We start from the raw sequence: 18475 nt of genomic DNA, 5'->3' as shown, positions 1-18475 counted from the left end.
CTCGCGTTGGTCACGGCGGGACGCTGTTCGGTGACAGTCTCTCTGTACGCTACCAAGAGGTTTGCTCACCCATCCTTGTTCTCCGCGGAAGGTCCGTCGTCGACGCGACTGCAGTTCCGTGATCACTAGGCGATCATATGAAGCGTCCAAATTGCCCAGGCATCTAACATGGCGGGGGCACACTCGACAGCGTGTCTGCCTGGCGTGTTCGGCGGTGTCTGCCCTGTCCACGACGCCGATTGTCGGTGCGGGAGAGTAGCGGCGACGGCGCGTGGCCTGAACACCATGGACACGGGGGAGACCAGTGCGCATTGGCGAGGTGCTCACGAATCTGGACAGCCTTCTGGAGATGAACCGACCCCGCGCGTGCTGGTGCGACGAACGGAACCGCATCCGTCCTTGGCGGCGTCGTATGTCCAGGCGAGGTTGGTGGCGATCTGGGACGCCATGCAGTGGTGCGTCGCCGTCCTGATCTTTGAAAGGAGTAGTAAATACAGAGCCGTATACAAATCATGATGCAATTATTGCGGAACTCACCCTTCCATGGTGTACCGCCGCGGTCATCCCGTACACGCCTAAGCAATGCGCTCGCGTTCGGCCCCGATCCGCGTTATGAAGAGCGTTGCATCGTGATCGTAAGTCGGTGCAAGTAGAAACACCGCATATGTCGTGGCGACAAGGATGGATGGTGTGCGAGCACGATTCTGAGCGCGTTTCACGTCTTCCCGAGCGCGAGAAAAGATAAACTCACAGAAAGGCCGTTGGGCTGACGCAGCGCCCATATTCTCCCGGCCCCCGCTTGTGATAGAATGGGTTCGTGTCCAGGCGGTTGAATGGGGAGGCTCGACGGCGTGTGCGGGGTTCCCGTTCGGTGTCGGTGCTGAGAACGCCCGCCGAGGGGGCGCGAGAAGACGACGGCTGGCACAGATTCCGGCGTCGGTGTCCTCCCACTCCGCCACTCGGATGCTCCGCGCCCGGCGGGGGGCTGGACCCGGGCTGAGAGCGACACGTCCGCACCGTCCCACGCGAGATCGTCCTGGGCACGAGAAGTGTCCAACGGGATGTGGGCGGGTCGCCAAGGGCCCGCCGACTCGCGCGCGCGGAGTGGGCCCAGCTTGCGTTGGGCGGGGGAAGGGAAGGAGACGGGGATAGGCGCCTGATCGTGGGGGCACGATAGGTGGGTATCTGATAAGATTTTCTGCGAGCCGTCGGTGGCGGAGCGTGTCTCTCTCTCCTGCCCGCGCCAGCCGTGTGCTGGACAGTGGGCAGCGTTCCCTACAACGCCCCCTCCTGCCTTGTCCGGGATAGATCGCGTCTGGCTTCTCCCCGCTTACTCTACCGTGACCACCGTGATACTCGGCACACCTTCTGGCACGAACGCCGTCGCCATCCTCGGTGGAAGCCACGGCGGGGCCCGCGCTGCCACTCCTCCCCTGGCCAGGGCCTCCCTCGCCGCTGGCGCGTCGTTCTCGTCGACCGCAAATCCCACATCAACTGTCTTTACGTCCTCCCCCGGTACGCCGTCCTCCCCCCACGCGCGCCAGCGACACCCGCGGCTCCCTCGTTCCTCTCCCATATACGGACCCGGTGCTGCTAGTACATGTATCCGTGACGTCGCTCGCCCCGCCCACCCTCACTCTCGACTGTGCATTCCCGGAGCGCGGCGTTTCCGAGGCCGACCGGACCCTCCACTCCGACTACCTCATCTACGGCCTCGGCTCTCACCCCCCCTCGCTCATCAACCTCTGAATCCCTGTCACGGAGGATGTGGAGAAGGCGGCGGTGCTCGACGTCGCGCGCGCCACGCGGGGTCGCCTTTCTACCGCCCTCAAGCAGTTCCAACGCCGCGTCTCTCGCGCGGCCTCCGTCCTGGTCGTTGGTGGAGGTGCCCTTGATATCCGTGAGCACTCCTCCCTTCCTCCCGCGCACTCTCCCCGCATTCCCCCCTGCCCTCCGCTGAGGTCTCCGCGTTGGTGAACTGTCACGAACACGCCGCCGTGTGGTTCGATCGCGCACAGCGTCCGTGTCCTGGACTCCTGGCTAGTAGCTTGCCCGGGGGCCGGTCGTGCCCGTTGCCTGCGCATACGCACCCGACACGCCGCCGCGACGACGTTCTGTGTGTTGCAGTGGCTATCGTGGAGGCTGGTTGGAGTCCTTGGCCACCGCTCGTTTTTGGGCGCGCGGACGTCATCATGGGTGTGGTGGTGGGCCGTTGTCGTTATATCTAGCCGGCCGGATCTCTAACCCGCATTTCCTCGTATGCTAACCGCGCCTGGTCCCCTCCAGAATTTTCCTCGAACATTGCGGATATCTATCCAGTTACCAATGTGACCTTCTACATTCTCGTCACCGCCTCCTACAGAGTTTGACGAGATGATGCACAGCGAGAGTAAGTGCGGTCATTTCTCGTGCAACGCCTTCTACTAACGAACGAACGTTATCCCTAGCCTCTCAGCTCTGAACGTTTGCGGCGACCGTCGACATCGCCTCACTCGCCAACAACAAGCACAGCAACGGCGAGCGTGTCGTCCGCACACAGAGCGGACGCGAAGTACTGGCTGATCTGGTGGTAAGTTATCTCGCCGGTATGCTCGAATCTATGTTCGTGCTCATCCTCGTGCGATTGTAGCTGCTCTGCACCGGCCAGACCCTCATGGCTCCTCCGTGACGTCTTCCCTCAATCTGTCGTTGCCGATGGCCTCGACAAGGCCCTCGCACGCGTCCGACACACGATCCAGCGACCGGAGCCCGTCCCCGAGTCCGAACTCCCGACCGCTGCCCCCGACCTCTCCGTGCTCTTCCTCGCTACGACCTCTACCTCTGCCGGACCCTCGTCGACAGAACACTCTCCCGCCCATGTTCCCTCAACCGGCACTTCCGAGCCTGCGACCGCCTCCGACGCCTCCGAGACCTGGTCACAGGCGGAGGAGGCGCAGCTCGAGATCGTCGAGGACGCGAGGACGCGAGGACGCGCGTCGCGGCGGCGCACATCTTTGCGATCGGGGACGCAGCGGACGCGTTCGGCGCGGTAAACGCGCGGCACAGTGCCTTCTTCCAGGGCGAGGTCGCAGCGCGGAACGCCATCCGGCCGATCAAGCGGGCCGAGCGCCAGCAAAGGGCCGAGGCGGAGATTGCGTCGAGGGAGGATGTTTACTTGGTCTGGCAGGACGGGGAGGGTGAAAAGGAGGAGGCTGAGGCGAACGAGGAGAGGACGGAGGAGGACTTCGCGCTGGAGAATTCCACCCCAGGCACGCCGGCGATCAAGGGTCCCTCAGTCTGGTGAGTTTCTTCTCCTCTCCTCTCGCGTCTTCTCTCGGGACACGATCCCTCCTCTTCGGGTTCCAGCCTGTCCTACCACTCTTCCCGCGTCCTTTACTTGCGTATGTTGTGCTGACTGTGCGCCGTTCCTCAGACGAAGTCAGTCTACCAGCACCAGGGCGTCATTGGCACACGCGATCAGGAACAGGCCAACCTCGACACCCACATGATGTGGCGCTACTTCGGGTATGAAGTCAAGCGCGGCGACCTCGAGGTGGACGGCCCGGACGAGGAGATCCCGGGCGCCGCGCGGCGACTGGTGTATACGACGAAGGATGTCACGGCGTGAGTTTGTAGGTGCACTTTCCGGATCGGTGGATCGGACACAAGCGTTTAGTATGTTGGTCGTTTTGTAGCTCTGAAGCTGTAGAATTGACGGTGTGCGTTTTCTCTCCCGATGATTGTGGCACTGCGTCAGGCTCTGTGGCCGATCCATCCCTTCGTGCAGCGGATGACAATCATTCAGTGTTTCTTCAAGAGATGTCGGAAGTGGTGAGTCGCCAAGGTCCGTCACTGCTACGGTGAAGCTGACTGTTCAAACGTTCACGCTCGATACAGATGAAATTTTGAACACTGGCATTGTTATGACTCAGGTTCAAGAGTCTGATGAACGCAGCTATTCTGTTGAGTAACGCGGGCTGAGTGCGTTACGAGCAGACGGCAGAGAAAGGGCAACACGAGCAAGCGGGTTGGATAGGGGGGAAAGGAGACGCAACTCACCACGCTCAATGAGGATTAAATCACCGCTCTAGCTCTTCCCCGTCCACCGTCACGAAGCCTGCTCAGGAAGAGCATCCGAGCGGGAGCACCTCTGCAGAATTTCTTGCGGTTCGAGATGTCGCGTGGTGACCCAGCTCGACGTCCTCCAGCACGCGGCGGCATCCGTTCTGGTGGTGTGCATCTTCGCGGCAGCGACAAGGATATAAAACGCAATGGACACCGCGTTCATCTGGAGAGGACACCGCGCAGAATAGTGAGGCGGGCGGACGCGCTTCGCGCGCGGAGAGGGATGAGCTGGAGGAGATCGCGGAGGCATGGGGGAAGGCCAAAGCGAAGGACGGAAGGAGATCGAGGCAAGCGTTAGTGACGCCGCACAAGTTGAGATTGAAGAACGAGGAAGTGCCTTGTTGGACTGGTCAACAAAACAAATTGGCCAGATTCGGCGCATATACTCACCATTGCTGTGTGTACATACATCGCTCCTCGAACTTCGGGTAAGAGTGCAGGGTGGTGGTATCAAAGGTAACCCTCATCCGAGACGACGAGTCGCAGTTATACAGAAGCAATTCAAGGCGAGAGGGAGGTTCATTCAGGTGACAGACGGAGTGTGTTGGATACGCAAAATACATCCACACACGCACAAGGGAAATGTTGCACAGATGCGCACGCAGTAGAGAAAGTCCTGGAGAATCCGTACCTGTTGCACCGCAAGCTTGTTGCATATCCCACTCATCATTATATGCGCGTCGCGCACTGTCTAATTTGATAGTCGTGTGACGTTCGGTACAGGGTGCTCGCACAGGCGCAAGTACTGGAAACATCGCGAGCCGGGTGCGCGAAGAAGCGTGGGGGTCTGTCGGGGTGCACTTGCGGGAGCGAGGCAACAACGCGTAGGGGAGCAGCCTCAGGAGCCAGCCAGGATGCGGAGTACGCGAAAGTGGCAGGACATCGTAAGAGAGGCGCAGACGGTCGTCGCGTCGCGACTTGCTCCAACTCCGAGCGACCTCGAGCGACGCTTTGGGCGTGTTTGGTCAGTGGCCCCCGGGCCGCCGAGAGTCGATCTCACCCGATCCGAGAGGATTGATTCCATCAGATTGACTCCCTGGCGGAGTTGCTCTGCTGGCCTCTGAACGGCGTCAAATATGCTGCGGCGCTATGTCCTCCAATGTCCATCCACAACGTGAACCTCGGATCTGAATGGCCATCCCCTCGTACCCGTACAGCATATGTTTCGTCGTGCCGACCGATTTCGGCGGAATTAAAGGAGGTAACAGGGCTCGATCCAGCCGTCCGAGGTACGTCCACTCCCTGCCAGCACCTTCACGAGCGCATCCCGCGCGATTCTCGACGAGCTCGCAGCGCCCATCTCGGACGCTCGGTTTCCAGCTGTGGAGAACGTACACTTCCAGCTATTCAAACACTCTTCGCCTCTAGCCAGAGGCGAAGAGTGTCTGGATGGAGCGCACCGCTGGACGTGTGCTGTGGAAACGGATGCCGGAAGTTTCGACGGGAGCGTTACCTGTGGGGGTAGGATAGGCAACAATGGTGGTGGCGATTCACACTGACTATCAGGAGGAAACGGTGCGGGCGGCATCACATCAGACCGGCGTGCGGGTGCGCCAGCCTACATTGCGTCGTACCTCAGCGGTACATCGGAAGGGTGAGTTTCGCAATGATTTCATCATGAGTCGTGTACGTCTCTGTACTCACTGTGGATCGGTAAGGACGGTGACGGACCACTGCATGGCGTCCCAGATCGCCACCAGCCTCGCCTGGACACCCGACGCTGCCAAGATCTATAGATCTAGAACGGATGCGGTCCGGTCGTCGTACCAGCATGTGCGGGGTCAGTTCATCCTCGGGTCCGGCGTCCTAATTCGTGAGTACATCGCCGATGCGCACTCCGTGTTTAAGCTGGGCAGGACCGCGCGCATCCATTCGCTGTTCTCCCGCTCCGACAATCGGTGTCGTGGACTGTGCAGACACCGCCAAACACGCCGGGCAGACACGCCCTCGTGGGTTTGCCTCCGCCATGCCATACGCCTGAGAAATTGGGGTGTTCATGTGGTCTCAGTGATGGCAAAGCTGCAGTTGCGTTCCACTTCCGAGCCGACGGACTATCCGCGGAGAACGAGGATGTGTGAGGTATGTCACAGACCTCTTGCTAGTGGGCAGAGGACTACGCTAACTGTCACCGAACAGCATCCCGCCAACGTGAGGACATAGCGTGGCATTAGTGTGTCAGGGGTCGATGGACGTCTGTTGTACGTATGAACGATGTCGGTCCTCGACGTGCTCAATATATACCATGCACCTCCGAGATCTTCATCCTGCCACCGACCGTTGATGTGACGCCAACTGCAGTACAGAGTAGACATGGGTGATGGCGAGAGAGCGTGAGCGTACGGCTCTGGAAGTCGAGAGAAGGGAAAGAAGTCGAAGCAAGATCGACGCGCCGCGAGAAGGACGAACGCGGAGAGAGGCGGTGAACCCCCACCGCGCGAGGACGAAGGAATAGACGCGGGGAAGACGGGGTCGTGCGCACTGTCGCGGGCGAGATGCTTAAGATACGAGGGCAAGGGCAAAGACGAGGTCCCCGTCGGCGGCGGATTCGAGGTGAAGCGCGGCGAAGTAAAGACGAGGTGAGGTGAGCACACTGCACACGCGAATTCGATGGCGGGGAAGTAAACTAGATAGACACAAGTCGAATAGGAACCTAAATACATACAGAGCGCGCAGGGCGAGGACGCATCTACGAGAAGAGACCATACTGAAGCCAAGTGACGAGTACGTACAGAGACGAGGCATGATCTGAAGCAGCGACACGGGAGACACGGCGGAAGAGGTTCGGGAGAGCGTGGACACGGACGGAGGTGGACCAAAACCAAACCAAACCAAAAAATGGGACGAAGGCAGTGGATGGAGGAACACACGATGCCATGAGTAAATATACCACAAGTGACAAGAGAACGCACGAGGACGGCTGCGGGTGCAGTCGCGAAAGGGGGATGGTGACGTCGCGCCTCGTGATCGACTCGTGGGCGCGGTGGAGACAGGGAGAGGGCACGGAGGGCGCCGCGGTGCGTCTGTACGTGTCGCGGCTTGACTACTCCATGATCTATCCTGACGCGGTAAATCTTGAGTGCCTGTGGACCTATCGGGAGAGGTGCGAGAGGCGGTATAGACGAGGCGCTCGAAGACGAGGGCCGAGCGCGGGTTGGGAGCGCGGGCGCTAGCCTGGTCGCATGCGTTTTGCTCGTGCGTTTGCACCGTTCTTCCTTCTTGCAGATCTCGCTCTCCGTCATCGGGTAACGACGGAATAACTTGGGCTCGAACGTGCCCTGGAGAACGCCGCGGCAGACGCCGACGACGAGCTGCGGGCGGCTGCCAAGCTTACGGATCCGTGCGACGCTTGCCATGAGCAGCGAGACGACAGAGTCTAGGACGTGGGCAATATTGCGGGACGCATCGTGCCGAAGCACTGGTTGGATGTATCTGGAGGACAATGGTCGCCGTCGAGCTCCCAGAGTCTGTGGGAGACTGCGGGAAAGGTCGAAGGCGACGGACGGGGTGAGAGGATTGGCGCGGCGTTGTCGAGAGAGGCGCATGGTATATATTCCCCGTCGAGGAACGGCACGGGCTGTCGTCGTCCGCGACGAGAAAACCGAGGCTCGAGCGCGTCGCAGAACAGGTGTGGGCCGTGACTCTCCGTTCCCCCGCGAGCGCACGCTCACGCGAGGTCCCCAAGGGTGCGTTCTAGGTGCGGGCCGGAGACGACAGGTCTGGGAGGATCCGGTTCGAGGGGGAAGATGCGAGAGCGTAGAGGGGTCTACGGGCGCTGACGCCGGCGGACGTGGGGTAGGGACGTTCATGAACTTCGAATAGACGTCTTTTGCATTGAGGTAGGGGGCAGGAACGTGGTCGGCGGCTGAGAAGAGCGGGGCGCTGAAACGGTGTGTTGGGGGAGGTGCGTGTCCCGGGACGCGGAAGAGCTCAGTGAATGGTCAGCCCCTTGGGTTGGGATTCACTGAGATGGCGCAGGAGCGGGCGGGATAGGAGAGACGAGTGAAATCGGAACGTGGAATTTCTTCCTCCACACCTCCACCGTCACTTGGGTCTTCTTCACGAAGTCAGGCAAAGCGCCTGTCAAAATCTCCACCACGCGCGTGCCCGTCGCGTTTACCGCGGCGGACCGCGCCAAGTCGTCCTTCCCGTGATCCCAGCCGTAGTCCATGGACAGAAAGAAGGTTACTGTATTCATATCCGAAAACGGGGCGCGCGATGTGAGCTCGCTAAGTTCCCTGAGGGCCGCGGGTGGCGCGCTGGTGAGGGCCTCCACGCGAAAGTAGAAGTGGATATCTTGCAGACGAGGACTACTCCCTTGCACGAGTCGCCGCGCGGCATCGAGCAGATTCTCTGTTTCACCCTCCCTGGACGCGATTTTGAGATATTCAGCTTGTGGTAGGTTGAATATGGAGGGCAGGTCTGCGCCGCGAAAGTCAGTGTTGTCAGTACTAGGCCTGGTGGCGGGCGAGGTAACAGGGATTCATACCGAGAAGATCGGACGAAACGCGGACGGCGAGGCGGTTGACGACCATCATCAGTTTGCGAAGAGCTTCCTTACGGATACTGGCAAAGAGACCTGGTGGTGGCTTGGTATAGGAGAAGGAATCTAATTTCTCGAGGGATGTGTGTGACGGAGTACTTGCTAGGTAGTGTAGCACGATGCTCTCGTGACTTCCATGCCCTAGTAAAAGATATGAAACATTCAAACTTCGAAGCGCTGGCCTTGTGCAGGGGTACGATACAATCATGGAATCCATCGGAGAGATGGGAAAGTGAACCCCTTGTATGGTGAGATTGAGCAAGTTAGGAATGGTGGCGAGGGTGCGTCTGAGGATCGAAAACGACGGAAAATAGCACTTGCAAAGATCCAGAGTTTCGAGTGCCACAAATGCTGAGAGCGAAGGGATGCCTTGCTTCGGGCAGTTCCAAATGATGTCTGATACGAAGAGGACGTTTACAGTTGGAATTCGGACAGCCATGGAGACAAGCAGTCCACCGAATGATGGAGAGTGGTCCGATTTTCGTGGCCTGGACGTATTGACCGATATCCGGAGAGGCCGACGCACTAAAGTTGGAGGAATAGTCGGAAAGAACTGTGTGACGAAGATGTAGGCCTTCTCGAGGGTAAGGAACCCTGGTTCGGCACAGAGGGCGTATTTGCTGGCTGCTTGCCAGGTGTGGGAAACGAGGGTGCACTGGAGAAGTGTCTTTCTACTGGTGTCTGGATCGAGGTGTCTTATAATCTCGTCTGAGATCTCCGGAGGAACGCGGGGAGACTGTCGGCTGGGGTCGATGGCCATGTCGTAGCTGAGGGTGCAAAGGACGAGGGAGGATGGCGACGATGATCGATAAGTCAATGCTGATATGTACCCGCTCGGCCCGCGTCAATGCGCGTTTACGCCCAGAGCACGAGCGGCCGTGGAGAAGGATCGGAACGTGGCCGCACGACTCGCACACAAGTTGCACGTAAACATCATCCTCTCCCAAATTAAGCGCTGGAAGGAGTCCGCGGGCCGCTGTTCCACAAGGAAATGGGTGGTTGGTTCTCCAGGCGCGTAGAAATAATGCATGCCGGGGACAGAGGACGATAATACCACACAAGAGCGCTCAAGGGAGAGTGTTGCGTGAGGAACGAGCGCTCGGCCGAACTGATGCTTACCAAGCGTGGACCCCGGATGTGGAAAGCGCGCGTTAGCACATCGAGGCCTGAGCCTCTTTCCTTTCCCCACTCCGCGTCCACGCGCACCCAAAGCGCACCCACCCTCCTCTCCCGGCGCTTTTGTCGGAGAGGGCCGCGGGGTTGCAGCCCTCTCTGATTTTTCAATCACGCCCCTGGCACAGCGCGTCGTTCGGACACAAAATGATGCTACAATCGCATCCAGTCTGCAGGACCGGTGCGCACGTCCAGACTGGGTGTCTCATCCAACGATCGGCTCAAGAAGATCACCGCGAGCGCGCATCCTCTGCACAGAACGCTGCAACCCGTAGTGCGGTGAGCATTCGGCATCGGATCAGGAAGCGGGAAAGCCAAGGGAAAGCGTCCAGTTGCGCATGCTTGCACTTCGGGGAGTTGGGTACAGTCCCCGTAACTCTCGTCCTCGGGGCATCTGTTCCGATAACGCCTTTTTCTTTCTTTTACTCTGTGACCCCACAAAAAAGGCCTGGAGAGTTATGTGTTCGAGAAAACAATAGAGCCCCTCTTTCTTTTGGGCACTTTTCTCCTCGAAAACAGCGCCATGAGGCCGTGCAGTGCGATCACTCTCAATCCGGCATCTATTCGGCATATCGGGGCGGTTGCATGTGTTTGTTGTCCTGGGTGGTGGACATAAGACATTCGTTTGAGTGTATTGTCTACACATTCGAGAATATTCTTCTGTCAATTCCAAACGAGAACGTGAAGATGATGATCACATTTGGAGGCAATCTTGGTGGGATCTTCTATGGACCTCCGGTGGACACATGCTTGTTGTTCCAGTGCCTACCATACTTTCGTTCTCTCAAACAAATGCAGGTTGAACGTGGCACTCTCAATTTCATTCCCGATAAGATCTCAGAGCAGATCTTTCTATGCATAATAACACGACCCGAGATTGGATGCCGCTTGTGTGTGCAACTTGAGCGAGAATTCGGATATGACCCCTCTCGAGATATGTGTATCACTATCCCAAGCGCCTCTTTGAATCTTGCGTAGACAGAGCTCTGCAATATGGACACCTTCATTCCGACAACGCACACACTCATATACCCGACTCACACCTGACACCGCAGATTATGCGTGTCTTTGTGTCTGCGATCCAGGAATCTGCGTGAGAGCGAAAGGTATATAGCATACCCTTCGACCTCGACCCCGCTCCCCATCCAGTTCTGGACCTCGCAGACCAGTCACAGACGACTCACCCGCACATCCAACTACATTCCTCAATGATCCTAACGAAGCCATGGCCACAAAAACCGACTGGCCTACTCTGCCTTCCCTCTCTTACGAAGATAGTCTCTACGTCTGCGTCCATCGCAGCCTTTCAGGGTCTGAGGCAGGGCGTGTCAAAATCGATGAGCTTCGGGGAATTGGGAAGACCTTCCTTGACTTTGCTTACGCCGCCGCGCTCGCGGAGCCCCTCCCAGTCGGTACTCAGCTCGAGATGCGTCACGAGGCAAGAGACATCCCCGAGGCAACCACGCCCATCAAGCTGGACATTGAGAGCTCCTACTGGCCCTTCATCAATAAGTGCGTCCAGCGGTACTGTTGGCGCGATGCTCGAGTGGTGCCGGCTGGCATCGACTGGAGCAACCCGCAGGTGAGTGCCCGGGTTTCCGTGAAGCCGTATGGCTCTGAAAACGTCGCTTTCATTTTTACAGGAAACAAGAGTCATCTTCGAGACTCTCGTCGGAGTTCTCGCCTCCGATGAGATGCGTCATGACGAAGTCTTGAAATGGATCAAGGCCCTTGTCAACGCCGCATCGACCACGCACGCTCGGTGCCCTTGAGCCATAACTTGCTGTCCTTGGATTCGATTGTCTCGCTTCCCGTAGATGATGTCGCGCTATCTTCGCGCTTTCTGAGATGCAATCCTACGATCTGTCTGTCGATGTTACGGCGAAGTGCACTCGCAGTTCACCACTGTCAGACTTACCCATCAGTAATTCGTCCTCTGTCTGATTTGTCAGAAAGTCGGACTTTTGGGCTGTCCGACATCCGACCCTGATCTGACCCATCCAACTGTCCGACCTTTCGGTGCTCAGCACCTGTTTGACTCAAGCTGGTGTATACAATTGTCTGACAGCACGATTACGGGACATTGTCAATGATATATTTTGTTGTATTCTACAGTGTACATTCTAACTACAGGCACTCTTGCGGCATCGCGCGAGGAACAGCTGTATGGGCGTCGTCGGCAAGCGCAGGTATACCGTGCCATGCGTGTCACGGTGTGGGAGCATGATGACGCACGCCACAATACACATACATCTCACCTGAGTGACGAGACAATCTCGGAGTGTGCGGAGTACGCTCGGGGGCTTGAAGAGAACAGAGACGAGAGCAGGGCTAGCAAGGTGGACACAGAGAGCGAGGTAGGCGTAGCGACCACTGGACGCCCACGCGACCTGTGGGGCACCGTCATGCGACCTAGGGGCACGGTGCACATGGGTCCGTGAACTGGTCCCGCACGGTGGCGGAGAAATAGGCGTGGTCTCGAGCTCAACAGCGGTGGAGTCTAAAAGGGCAAGGATGTTAGATGTCTGAATTGGATAGGAATAACGGAAGCCGAGGACGGTGGGTGTTAGCGTGGATCTAGACACGGAGATTGAAGACTTATCGTGGCGTTAAACAACATCGGACGAGTGGAACGGCCGTGGACCCTCCGTTTCCGCATCGGATGTGACCGTGCCGGAGGACAACAATTACGTCGGTGGATGTGCACCCTCTTGCCGTTCACCATCCCGCTGGAGCACCAGACGGGGACATCGAGGCGCATCTCGCGGCGGCCATGGAGCTGTGGCGGGGTGTGAGCGTTGACAGCGTACACGCGCAGGTGGCGATGCCCGCACTACTCAAATGGAGGAAGGAGCATGGCGCGCGGTGGCTCGCAGACGTGAATAAGAAAGAGCATGGGTGAGGGAAAATATAAGAACATGGGACACTGAGGGTGTAGATACAAAGCAACTCACAGGGTATGTGTGGCCTCCCGCTCGAGTCCGCTTTGACGACCTCGGCGCGTGTCTAGTGATCCTGTTGTGGCTGGGGAGAGCAGCGGGACCCGGATGTGGTGCACAACACAGCAACGCAGGGGCGACAAGGTGGGCGAGATGAGGGTCCTGTGCGTTGCCCGGGCGATGATGACGACATACTGAGTGGACGAGAGGGAGACGCACCCCGAAGGAGCAGGTGGGGTTGCGGGTGACCGTCCAGCCCTGGCCATGGTGTGTTTGAGGTCGCAGGAGGGGAGTGTAGCAAGGAAGGGCGGGCGACGGCGAGGAGCGCGTCGCTGCGCGTGAGGTCACCCTCAGAGACGGGGAATTTGAGATGGAGAAGACGGAGGACAGCAAAGGACTCACTCTCAGGGAAGACCGAGAGAGGAGAAAGAGGTGTATTGTGAGGAGGAGGAGGACGACGACGAGGACGACGTACGAGACGATGAGCGTGCTGGCGTCTGCTGGCGTTGAGAGGATGGCTCGGCAAATGCCGGAGCCTGGCCAGCGGGCGCTTTGAACTTCGCCCGCTGTGTTGTCCCGTGTTGTACACCGCCAGCTCATCTCCTCCTTCCACCTCCAGCCCACCGTTGTCAATCGCCGTCCACCCTTACACCCCCGCAATATATCGCCCACCCAGTCCGTCTCGGCCCCCACCATCTAGACCTGGACTTCGCCCACGGACCTGCATCGCAGACCCCATCCGTCCTCGCCCGTGCCCCTCCTCCCGCACCCGTGCCCCTCCTCCCGCGCCCGCACCCTCACCCACCCGTCGTTACGCTCGGGACTGGCTCCCATGCGAGGTCCATGTGTAAAAACTCCGTATTCCACGGTGAGTTCTCTACTTTTCCTTGTGCACCAATACGGGCACTGGCACGAGCACGAACGCAGTACCTCACAACCTCAGCAAATCGGGCGACGTGTTCGTATCGTCGTACGTGCCTGTGCTTGAATGCTGGTTCTGTACACCGAGCCCCTCCGCCGCAGTCAGTACATCGCGCGGGGATTCCGGCATGCCGCCCTCTTCCGACGTGGCCCACTCCCTGTACTCGGCTTGATAGCGTCCTCGAATGTAGCTGAGGATGTTCAAGGATAAGTCGACAAACAAGCAAAAGGTGCAGACAGGACAGCTTCGCCCGATGTGCGTTCTCAGTGTTCGCGTGTCCGCATACTCACATCTCTTGTCGCCCCCCGCAGGCCCCTCGTCATGGCATCCCAACGCTCCCAACACGTCGTCATCTCATCTCTCAGTCACTTTGCCTCAGCTCAGCCAGGGCCAGGCCGCAGTCGCTGCGCGCGATCCCCGCGCCTATCGCCCTGCGCAGCTTTCACGCGCGATCCCGTGCCCATCGCTCCGTGCAGCTCTCGCGCGATCGCTGCTGACACACTGTTCATCCTCTCTGCCAGCATCCCACACGACCGCCGTTGCCGTATCCCGCAGAAGACGGAAGTGGCGATGGGTGCTCGCCCGCGCCCGCACTGGTGCCGGATCCGGGATGGGTGGCGAGCTCGGGATAGTGGGCAGCGGGCAGGGGGTCGCGATCTCAGACGACGGCGAGACAGACGTGCAGGGCAGGACGGTCGCGTTTGCGGACCCTGGGCAGGGGCGGGAGGAGCTAACACGTCCGGGGTGCCCACACTCCGCGTGTCGCTGGCAGGGCGACATCCTCGGCAGGCTCTTGCGCCCCGTGAGCACGCCGCGCGTGAATGCCCACGACAGAACGGGACATGCTGCCCTGTAGATAGATTTATGATGTACTCATACATAGAACACAGAATAAATGCGTATGATTCTTCGATGAGCCCGAACGTGTGGATTTTGCCCCCCAGACAGAGTCTGATTGAGGTCGGATTGTCAGATCGCGAGGATACAGCAAAGTCGGACAACAAATTTTGCGGGGTCGGATGTCGGACGATCGGACAGGTCAGAAAGGGGTCAGATCGGTCTGTACAGACCTTTTCAGACGCAGTCAGACGGAGGAAGAATTACTGATGCCCAGGTCTGCGGTATGCTCGATTCCGATACCGACGCTTCGCAGCTGCCGCAGAGCTCATGCGCCGCCCGCAGAGCAACGTGCGGGTAGACCTGATTATCTTGAAGCATCAGTAAACAAGGGCGGAACCAGAGCCGTAGCTTTCACGACTCCGTCGTCATGAAAGGTGAGACTCACGCGTCTGTTGTCGCCACCAGCGATCCATGATGACTGCTGCGGCGCCACACCCAGGTGGATGTCCCAAGATAATTACGCCTGGGGTGCTTTTGTTGCGCTCTTTTGGGATCTCATCCGCGGATTGTGTTGTCCGCATCTACCACGTACGCAATTCAGTCTGGGCACCTGACGGCATAATGGACGACGTACTACTTGAATCCGTATTGTCTGCAACACATTCAGAACACCTTCCCATCTTTGTCGCGTATTGATTCTGCGTTCCACATCCCACAGGTAAGTACGCTTTACGCTTTGGAGGTCACTCGCACTCACTCGATGGTTTTGGGTATCGCATTGGAGAAGCCATAGAGCTTTTTTGAGCGACGCGTCGGAACGATGTGAAATGAGCGGGATGTGCGAATGAAGGCACTCATCGATGTCCCCCTTAACTTATGGTGCGTGTAAAAGTATACCATTCGCGGACCGTAGCATATACATAGGCCGTATCCCTACGAGTTCCTGCCCCATAGGAAAGCACTCTATCTCCCAGCTCCAGCGCGGCACAACGCAAACAAGAACGTCTACGACCGCACCGCGACCTCCAGGCACTTCCGCCATTCCCACATGCCGCTCGAAAACGCGTGAAAGCACTCACCGGCGTCGTTCCTCGAAGGCCTCGCTTGGTCGCCTCTGTTATGCTCCTCGATAACATGCATCCGACCACCCCATCGAGTCTTGGGCACGGTGTGGCGAAAAGGGGGCTTCTGTCATTTCGTGGCTTTCCGGAAGAGCACCAGAAGGCTTTCGATGGCTAGCAAATGAGTGTAGATCGTCCTCGCCCGGACTCGGTACAGTTGATGGGGCGGGTTGACGGGGCGGGCTGGCCAAGTGCGGGCGAGGATGTCGCGAGATCGCTGGGACACGTCTCGTCCAAGGGGAGATGCGACCTCTACAAGAATGAGAGAACAAGATGAACGTCCGCATGAAACAGCTGCGGTGAACGAAAGACGCACCTGAACCAATACTGGTTGCCGCATCGTCCTGCTCCGTCCCCGTCGAGCCGCTGCTTGCTATGAAACCACCGCATGCGAAAGGGCGGCACGACCATCACTAGAAGAGCATAAGAGGAAGCCAGAGTTGTGATGCACAGAACAAAACTCGAACCGGAGTCGCGGAGACGGGGAGAGGAGGAGAAATGCCGCGACCTGCCACAACGCGGCGTCGCCTGGACCACGTGATCAATAGCGCCACACAACTGAGGCACGAGCTGGCAGTTCGAGCCTCGATCGAGTCCTCTCTCTCTACCATCACCAAGTCCATTGTTCACCGTGCACTCACGCAGAACCCCCTCTGCAAACCAATACAGCCAGTTTCTCGTGGTATAGAGGGTTCGTAAGTCACCAGAGAAGCTATATTGCTGTGTTACTAATACTCAATCCGCCATCCCTGAGCTGGCTTGACAACGTCGTTCTGCCGCATGCGCCAGATTTCGGCTTATGCATGGACAGTGAAGCCTTGTCGCACTTATCCTATTTCGCGTGATCATCACCGCAGGATCGCCCTCTTTGGCGTTCCCTGTCACCGTATTCCCCTGGTGAACTCTGTGTGAGAGGTCGATTAGAAGAGCACCGGCATCGTTACAAGCAACCTTTGGCTTTCCCTCGACGACCTCATCCACCGTACCTTCGGCATTCCTTCCTCCCAGCTGCACCGAAACGTCAGTGGATCTAGTTCCAGGTCGCCCGCGTGTGTTCCCACTTACGAAACCCTTTATCCCTCTTCTAGCATCTCGGCGATGCTATGCAGTGTTCTGGGTTGTTGAATGCACCAACGCCGGGCGCTCAGACTCGTCCTCGCCGACCAGGTGCGTCATAAGCGCGTTTCGCAGACGAACGCGAGTCGCGTGTGATCAATGACGCTTCTTGACATGCGCCCAAGCGATCCCTCAAGCTCGTTTCGAACGTGCCTTGCCCCCTTCATTGGTGAGCGTGTTGAGAATACGGTCTGAGAGGATGGATGCTAACTTGGGTCCAGATACACTATCCGTTCTCCGTGGTCTACTGGTTGATCATCGCCTCCACATGCTCCCTCGCCCCGCCTTCCCAATCATCCCAGCAGAGACTCAACACCACCGAATGCCGCCCCGGCTTTTCCGCCGCCGGGTCCCCCGCGCGCGACGGCATCCCGCTCTCCGCCCCCTCCGGCAGCACCCACAGCCACCGCGCGACGCCCTCGTCCTTGAACCCCATCCTCCGCGCGAGCGCGCCCGAGCGCGCGTTCTCCGGGTGCGCCGTCCACAGCACGCGGCGGAACCCGAGCCCGGGCCGCACCGGCGCGCCGGGGAGCTCGAGCGCGTACCGCAGCGCGAGGCCGACCATGCCGCGCGCGACGTGCGTGCGCTGGAAGTCCGGCAGGACGAGCACGTGCGCGAGCTCCGTGTGCAGGTTCGCGGGGGACGTGCCCCAGAGCGCGATCGTGCCCGCGAGCGCCCCAGGCCAGTCCGGGTGCGCGGGGTCGGGGCGCGTCTTGTCGTGGGCGGCGAGCGCGAGCGCGCCGGGCGCGCGCTGGCAGTGCGCGAAGAAGGAGAGGGCCTCGGCGCGCGTGGCGGCCGCGAAGGGGAACCAGCGGAAGAGGGCGGCGGTGCGGCCGGCGAGGGCGGCCCAGTAGGCGGCGCCGTGCACGGCGGGGACGAAGGGGACGAGCGCGAGCCGGTCGCTCTCGAGCGTCGCGGGGTGGAGGGGGTAGGCGAAGTTGATGTCGTAGGGCTCGGGGCTGAAGATCTCGTCCTCGGTGAAGTACTTGAACGCGGGCTCCGGAGGGCCCGCTGGAGGGCAGTTGTTGACGTAGGCCATGGTCGGTGGGTGGTCGGCGGCGTGTGGGCAATGGGCACTTGGGTGGCTAGAAGTTTAGGGGAGCACTTGGCGGATCTGGCTGGATATATAAACATGCTAGCTCGCGCCTTCCAGAGACCTGGCGGCAAGGCGGTCTGGTGACTGTCGTCGAGTCAGAAGCCCAGTGCTTGACGATGACAATGCTACAATTGCATATAGACATCACATGGCGAGCCGGATGGACGCTCGCGATAGTGCTCATGCATGGAGACATCATTGGTGCAGTATCGGATATGTCAGTAATTATGAATAGCCGTGAGCAACGTTTGCGAGAATGTTTGGTAAACCAAAGCAATCCGGTGGCCGCGATTTGTCAGGAAATCGGGCTCAGTTCGAAGTACGTATAGGATTTCCGGCGATGCAGATTGCGCAGCGCAGAAACATCGTTGGAACCGTCCAGCCGCCCAAGGGACGTCATAGGTTCCTAGAAAACGTATGCACAATTGACTGCCCATATGCCTGTGAGCAAAGAAATGGCAGCCCACCTCCAATGCTAGAACTGCGGACCCCCAAGGTCAGACACGCGCGCGCACACGGGCGCACACTTGCCATGCACGGCGTCTCATCCGGCACTTGATTCGTGCTCAGCGCTCGATCAACTCCTACCAATTCAAACAACCTCGGCGTGTCCAGCGCATCCCC

The 18475-nt window shown here is 59.0% G+C and overlaps 5 protein-coding genes across 5 annotated transcripts; 3 read left to right on the top strand and 2 right to left on the bottom strand.

The window, feature by feature from the left end:
- Positions 1-2373: 2373 nt before the first annotated feature.
- On the top strand, positions 2374-3607 carry BXZ73DRAFT_99045 (uncharacterized protein; the record flags this gene model as incomplete). Its single annotated transcript, XM_048027874.1, has 6 exons — positions 2374-2389; positions 2512-2569; positions 2630-2945; positions 3059-3279; positions 3346-3380; positions 3423-3607. 6 exons carry the CDS (start codon positions 2374-2376, stop codon positions 3605-3607), a joined length of 831 nt encoding a protein of 276 aa, XP_047880176.1.
- Positions 3608-7768: 4161 nt separating this feature from the next.
- BXZ73DRAFT_99044 (uncharacterized protein) lies at positions 7769-9404 on the bottom strand (the record flags this gene model as incomplete). The annotated part of the gene is made up of 5 exons (XM_048027873.1): positions 7769-7820; positions 7882-8030; positions 8138-8523; positions 8591-8690; positions 9171-9404. The coding sequence occupies 5 exons, from the start codon at positions 9402-9404 to the stop codon at positions 7769-7771; spliced, it is 921 nt and encodes a 306-aa protein (XP_047880175.1).
- Positions 9405-11042: 1638 nt separating this feature from the next.
- BXZ73DRAFT_99043 (uncharacterized protein) lies at positions 11043-11589 on the top strand (the record flags this gene model as incomplete). Its single annotated transcript, XM_048027872.1, has 2 exons — positions 11043-11399; positions 11461-11589. The coding sequence occupies 2 exons, from the start codon at positions 11043-11045 to the stop codon at positions 11587-11589; spliced, it is 486 nt and encodes a 161-aa protein (XP_047880174.1).
- A 2010-nt stretch (positions 11590-13599) lies between these two features.
- BXZ73DRAFT_75670 (uncharacterized protein) lies at positions 13600-14534 on the top strand (the record flags this gene model as incomplete). The annotated part of the gene is made up of 2 exons (XM_048022249.1): positions 13600-13624; positions 13990-14534. 2 exons carry the CDS (start codon positions 13600-13602, stop codon positions 14532-14534), a joined length of 570 nt encoding a protein of 189 aa, XP_047880173.1.
- A 2465-nt stretch (positions 14535-16999) lies between these two features.
- Positions 17000-17794, bottom strand: BXZ73DRAFT_75669 (acyl-CoA N-acyltransferase; the record flags this gene model as incomplete). The annotated part of the gene is made up of 1 exon (XM_048022248.1): positions 17000-17794. The coding sequence occupies one exon, from the start codon at positions 17792-17794 to the stop codon at positions 17000-17002; it is 795 nt and encodes a 264-aa protein (XP_047880172.1).
- Between the last annotated feature and the right edge of the window lie 681 nt (positions 17795-18475).

The sequence above is a fragment of the Epithele typhae genome (assembly GCF_022376455.1).
Source record: "Epithele typhae strain CBS 203.58 chromosome Unknown BXZ73scaffold_10, whole genome shotgun sequence".
NCBI classification, from domain to species: Eukaryota; Fungi; Basidiomycota; class Agaricomycetes; order Polyporales; family Epitheliaceae; genus Epithele; species Epithele typhae.
This window is presented reverse-complemented; position numbering and strand designations above follow the sequence as displayed.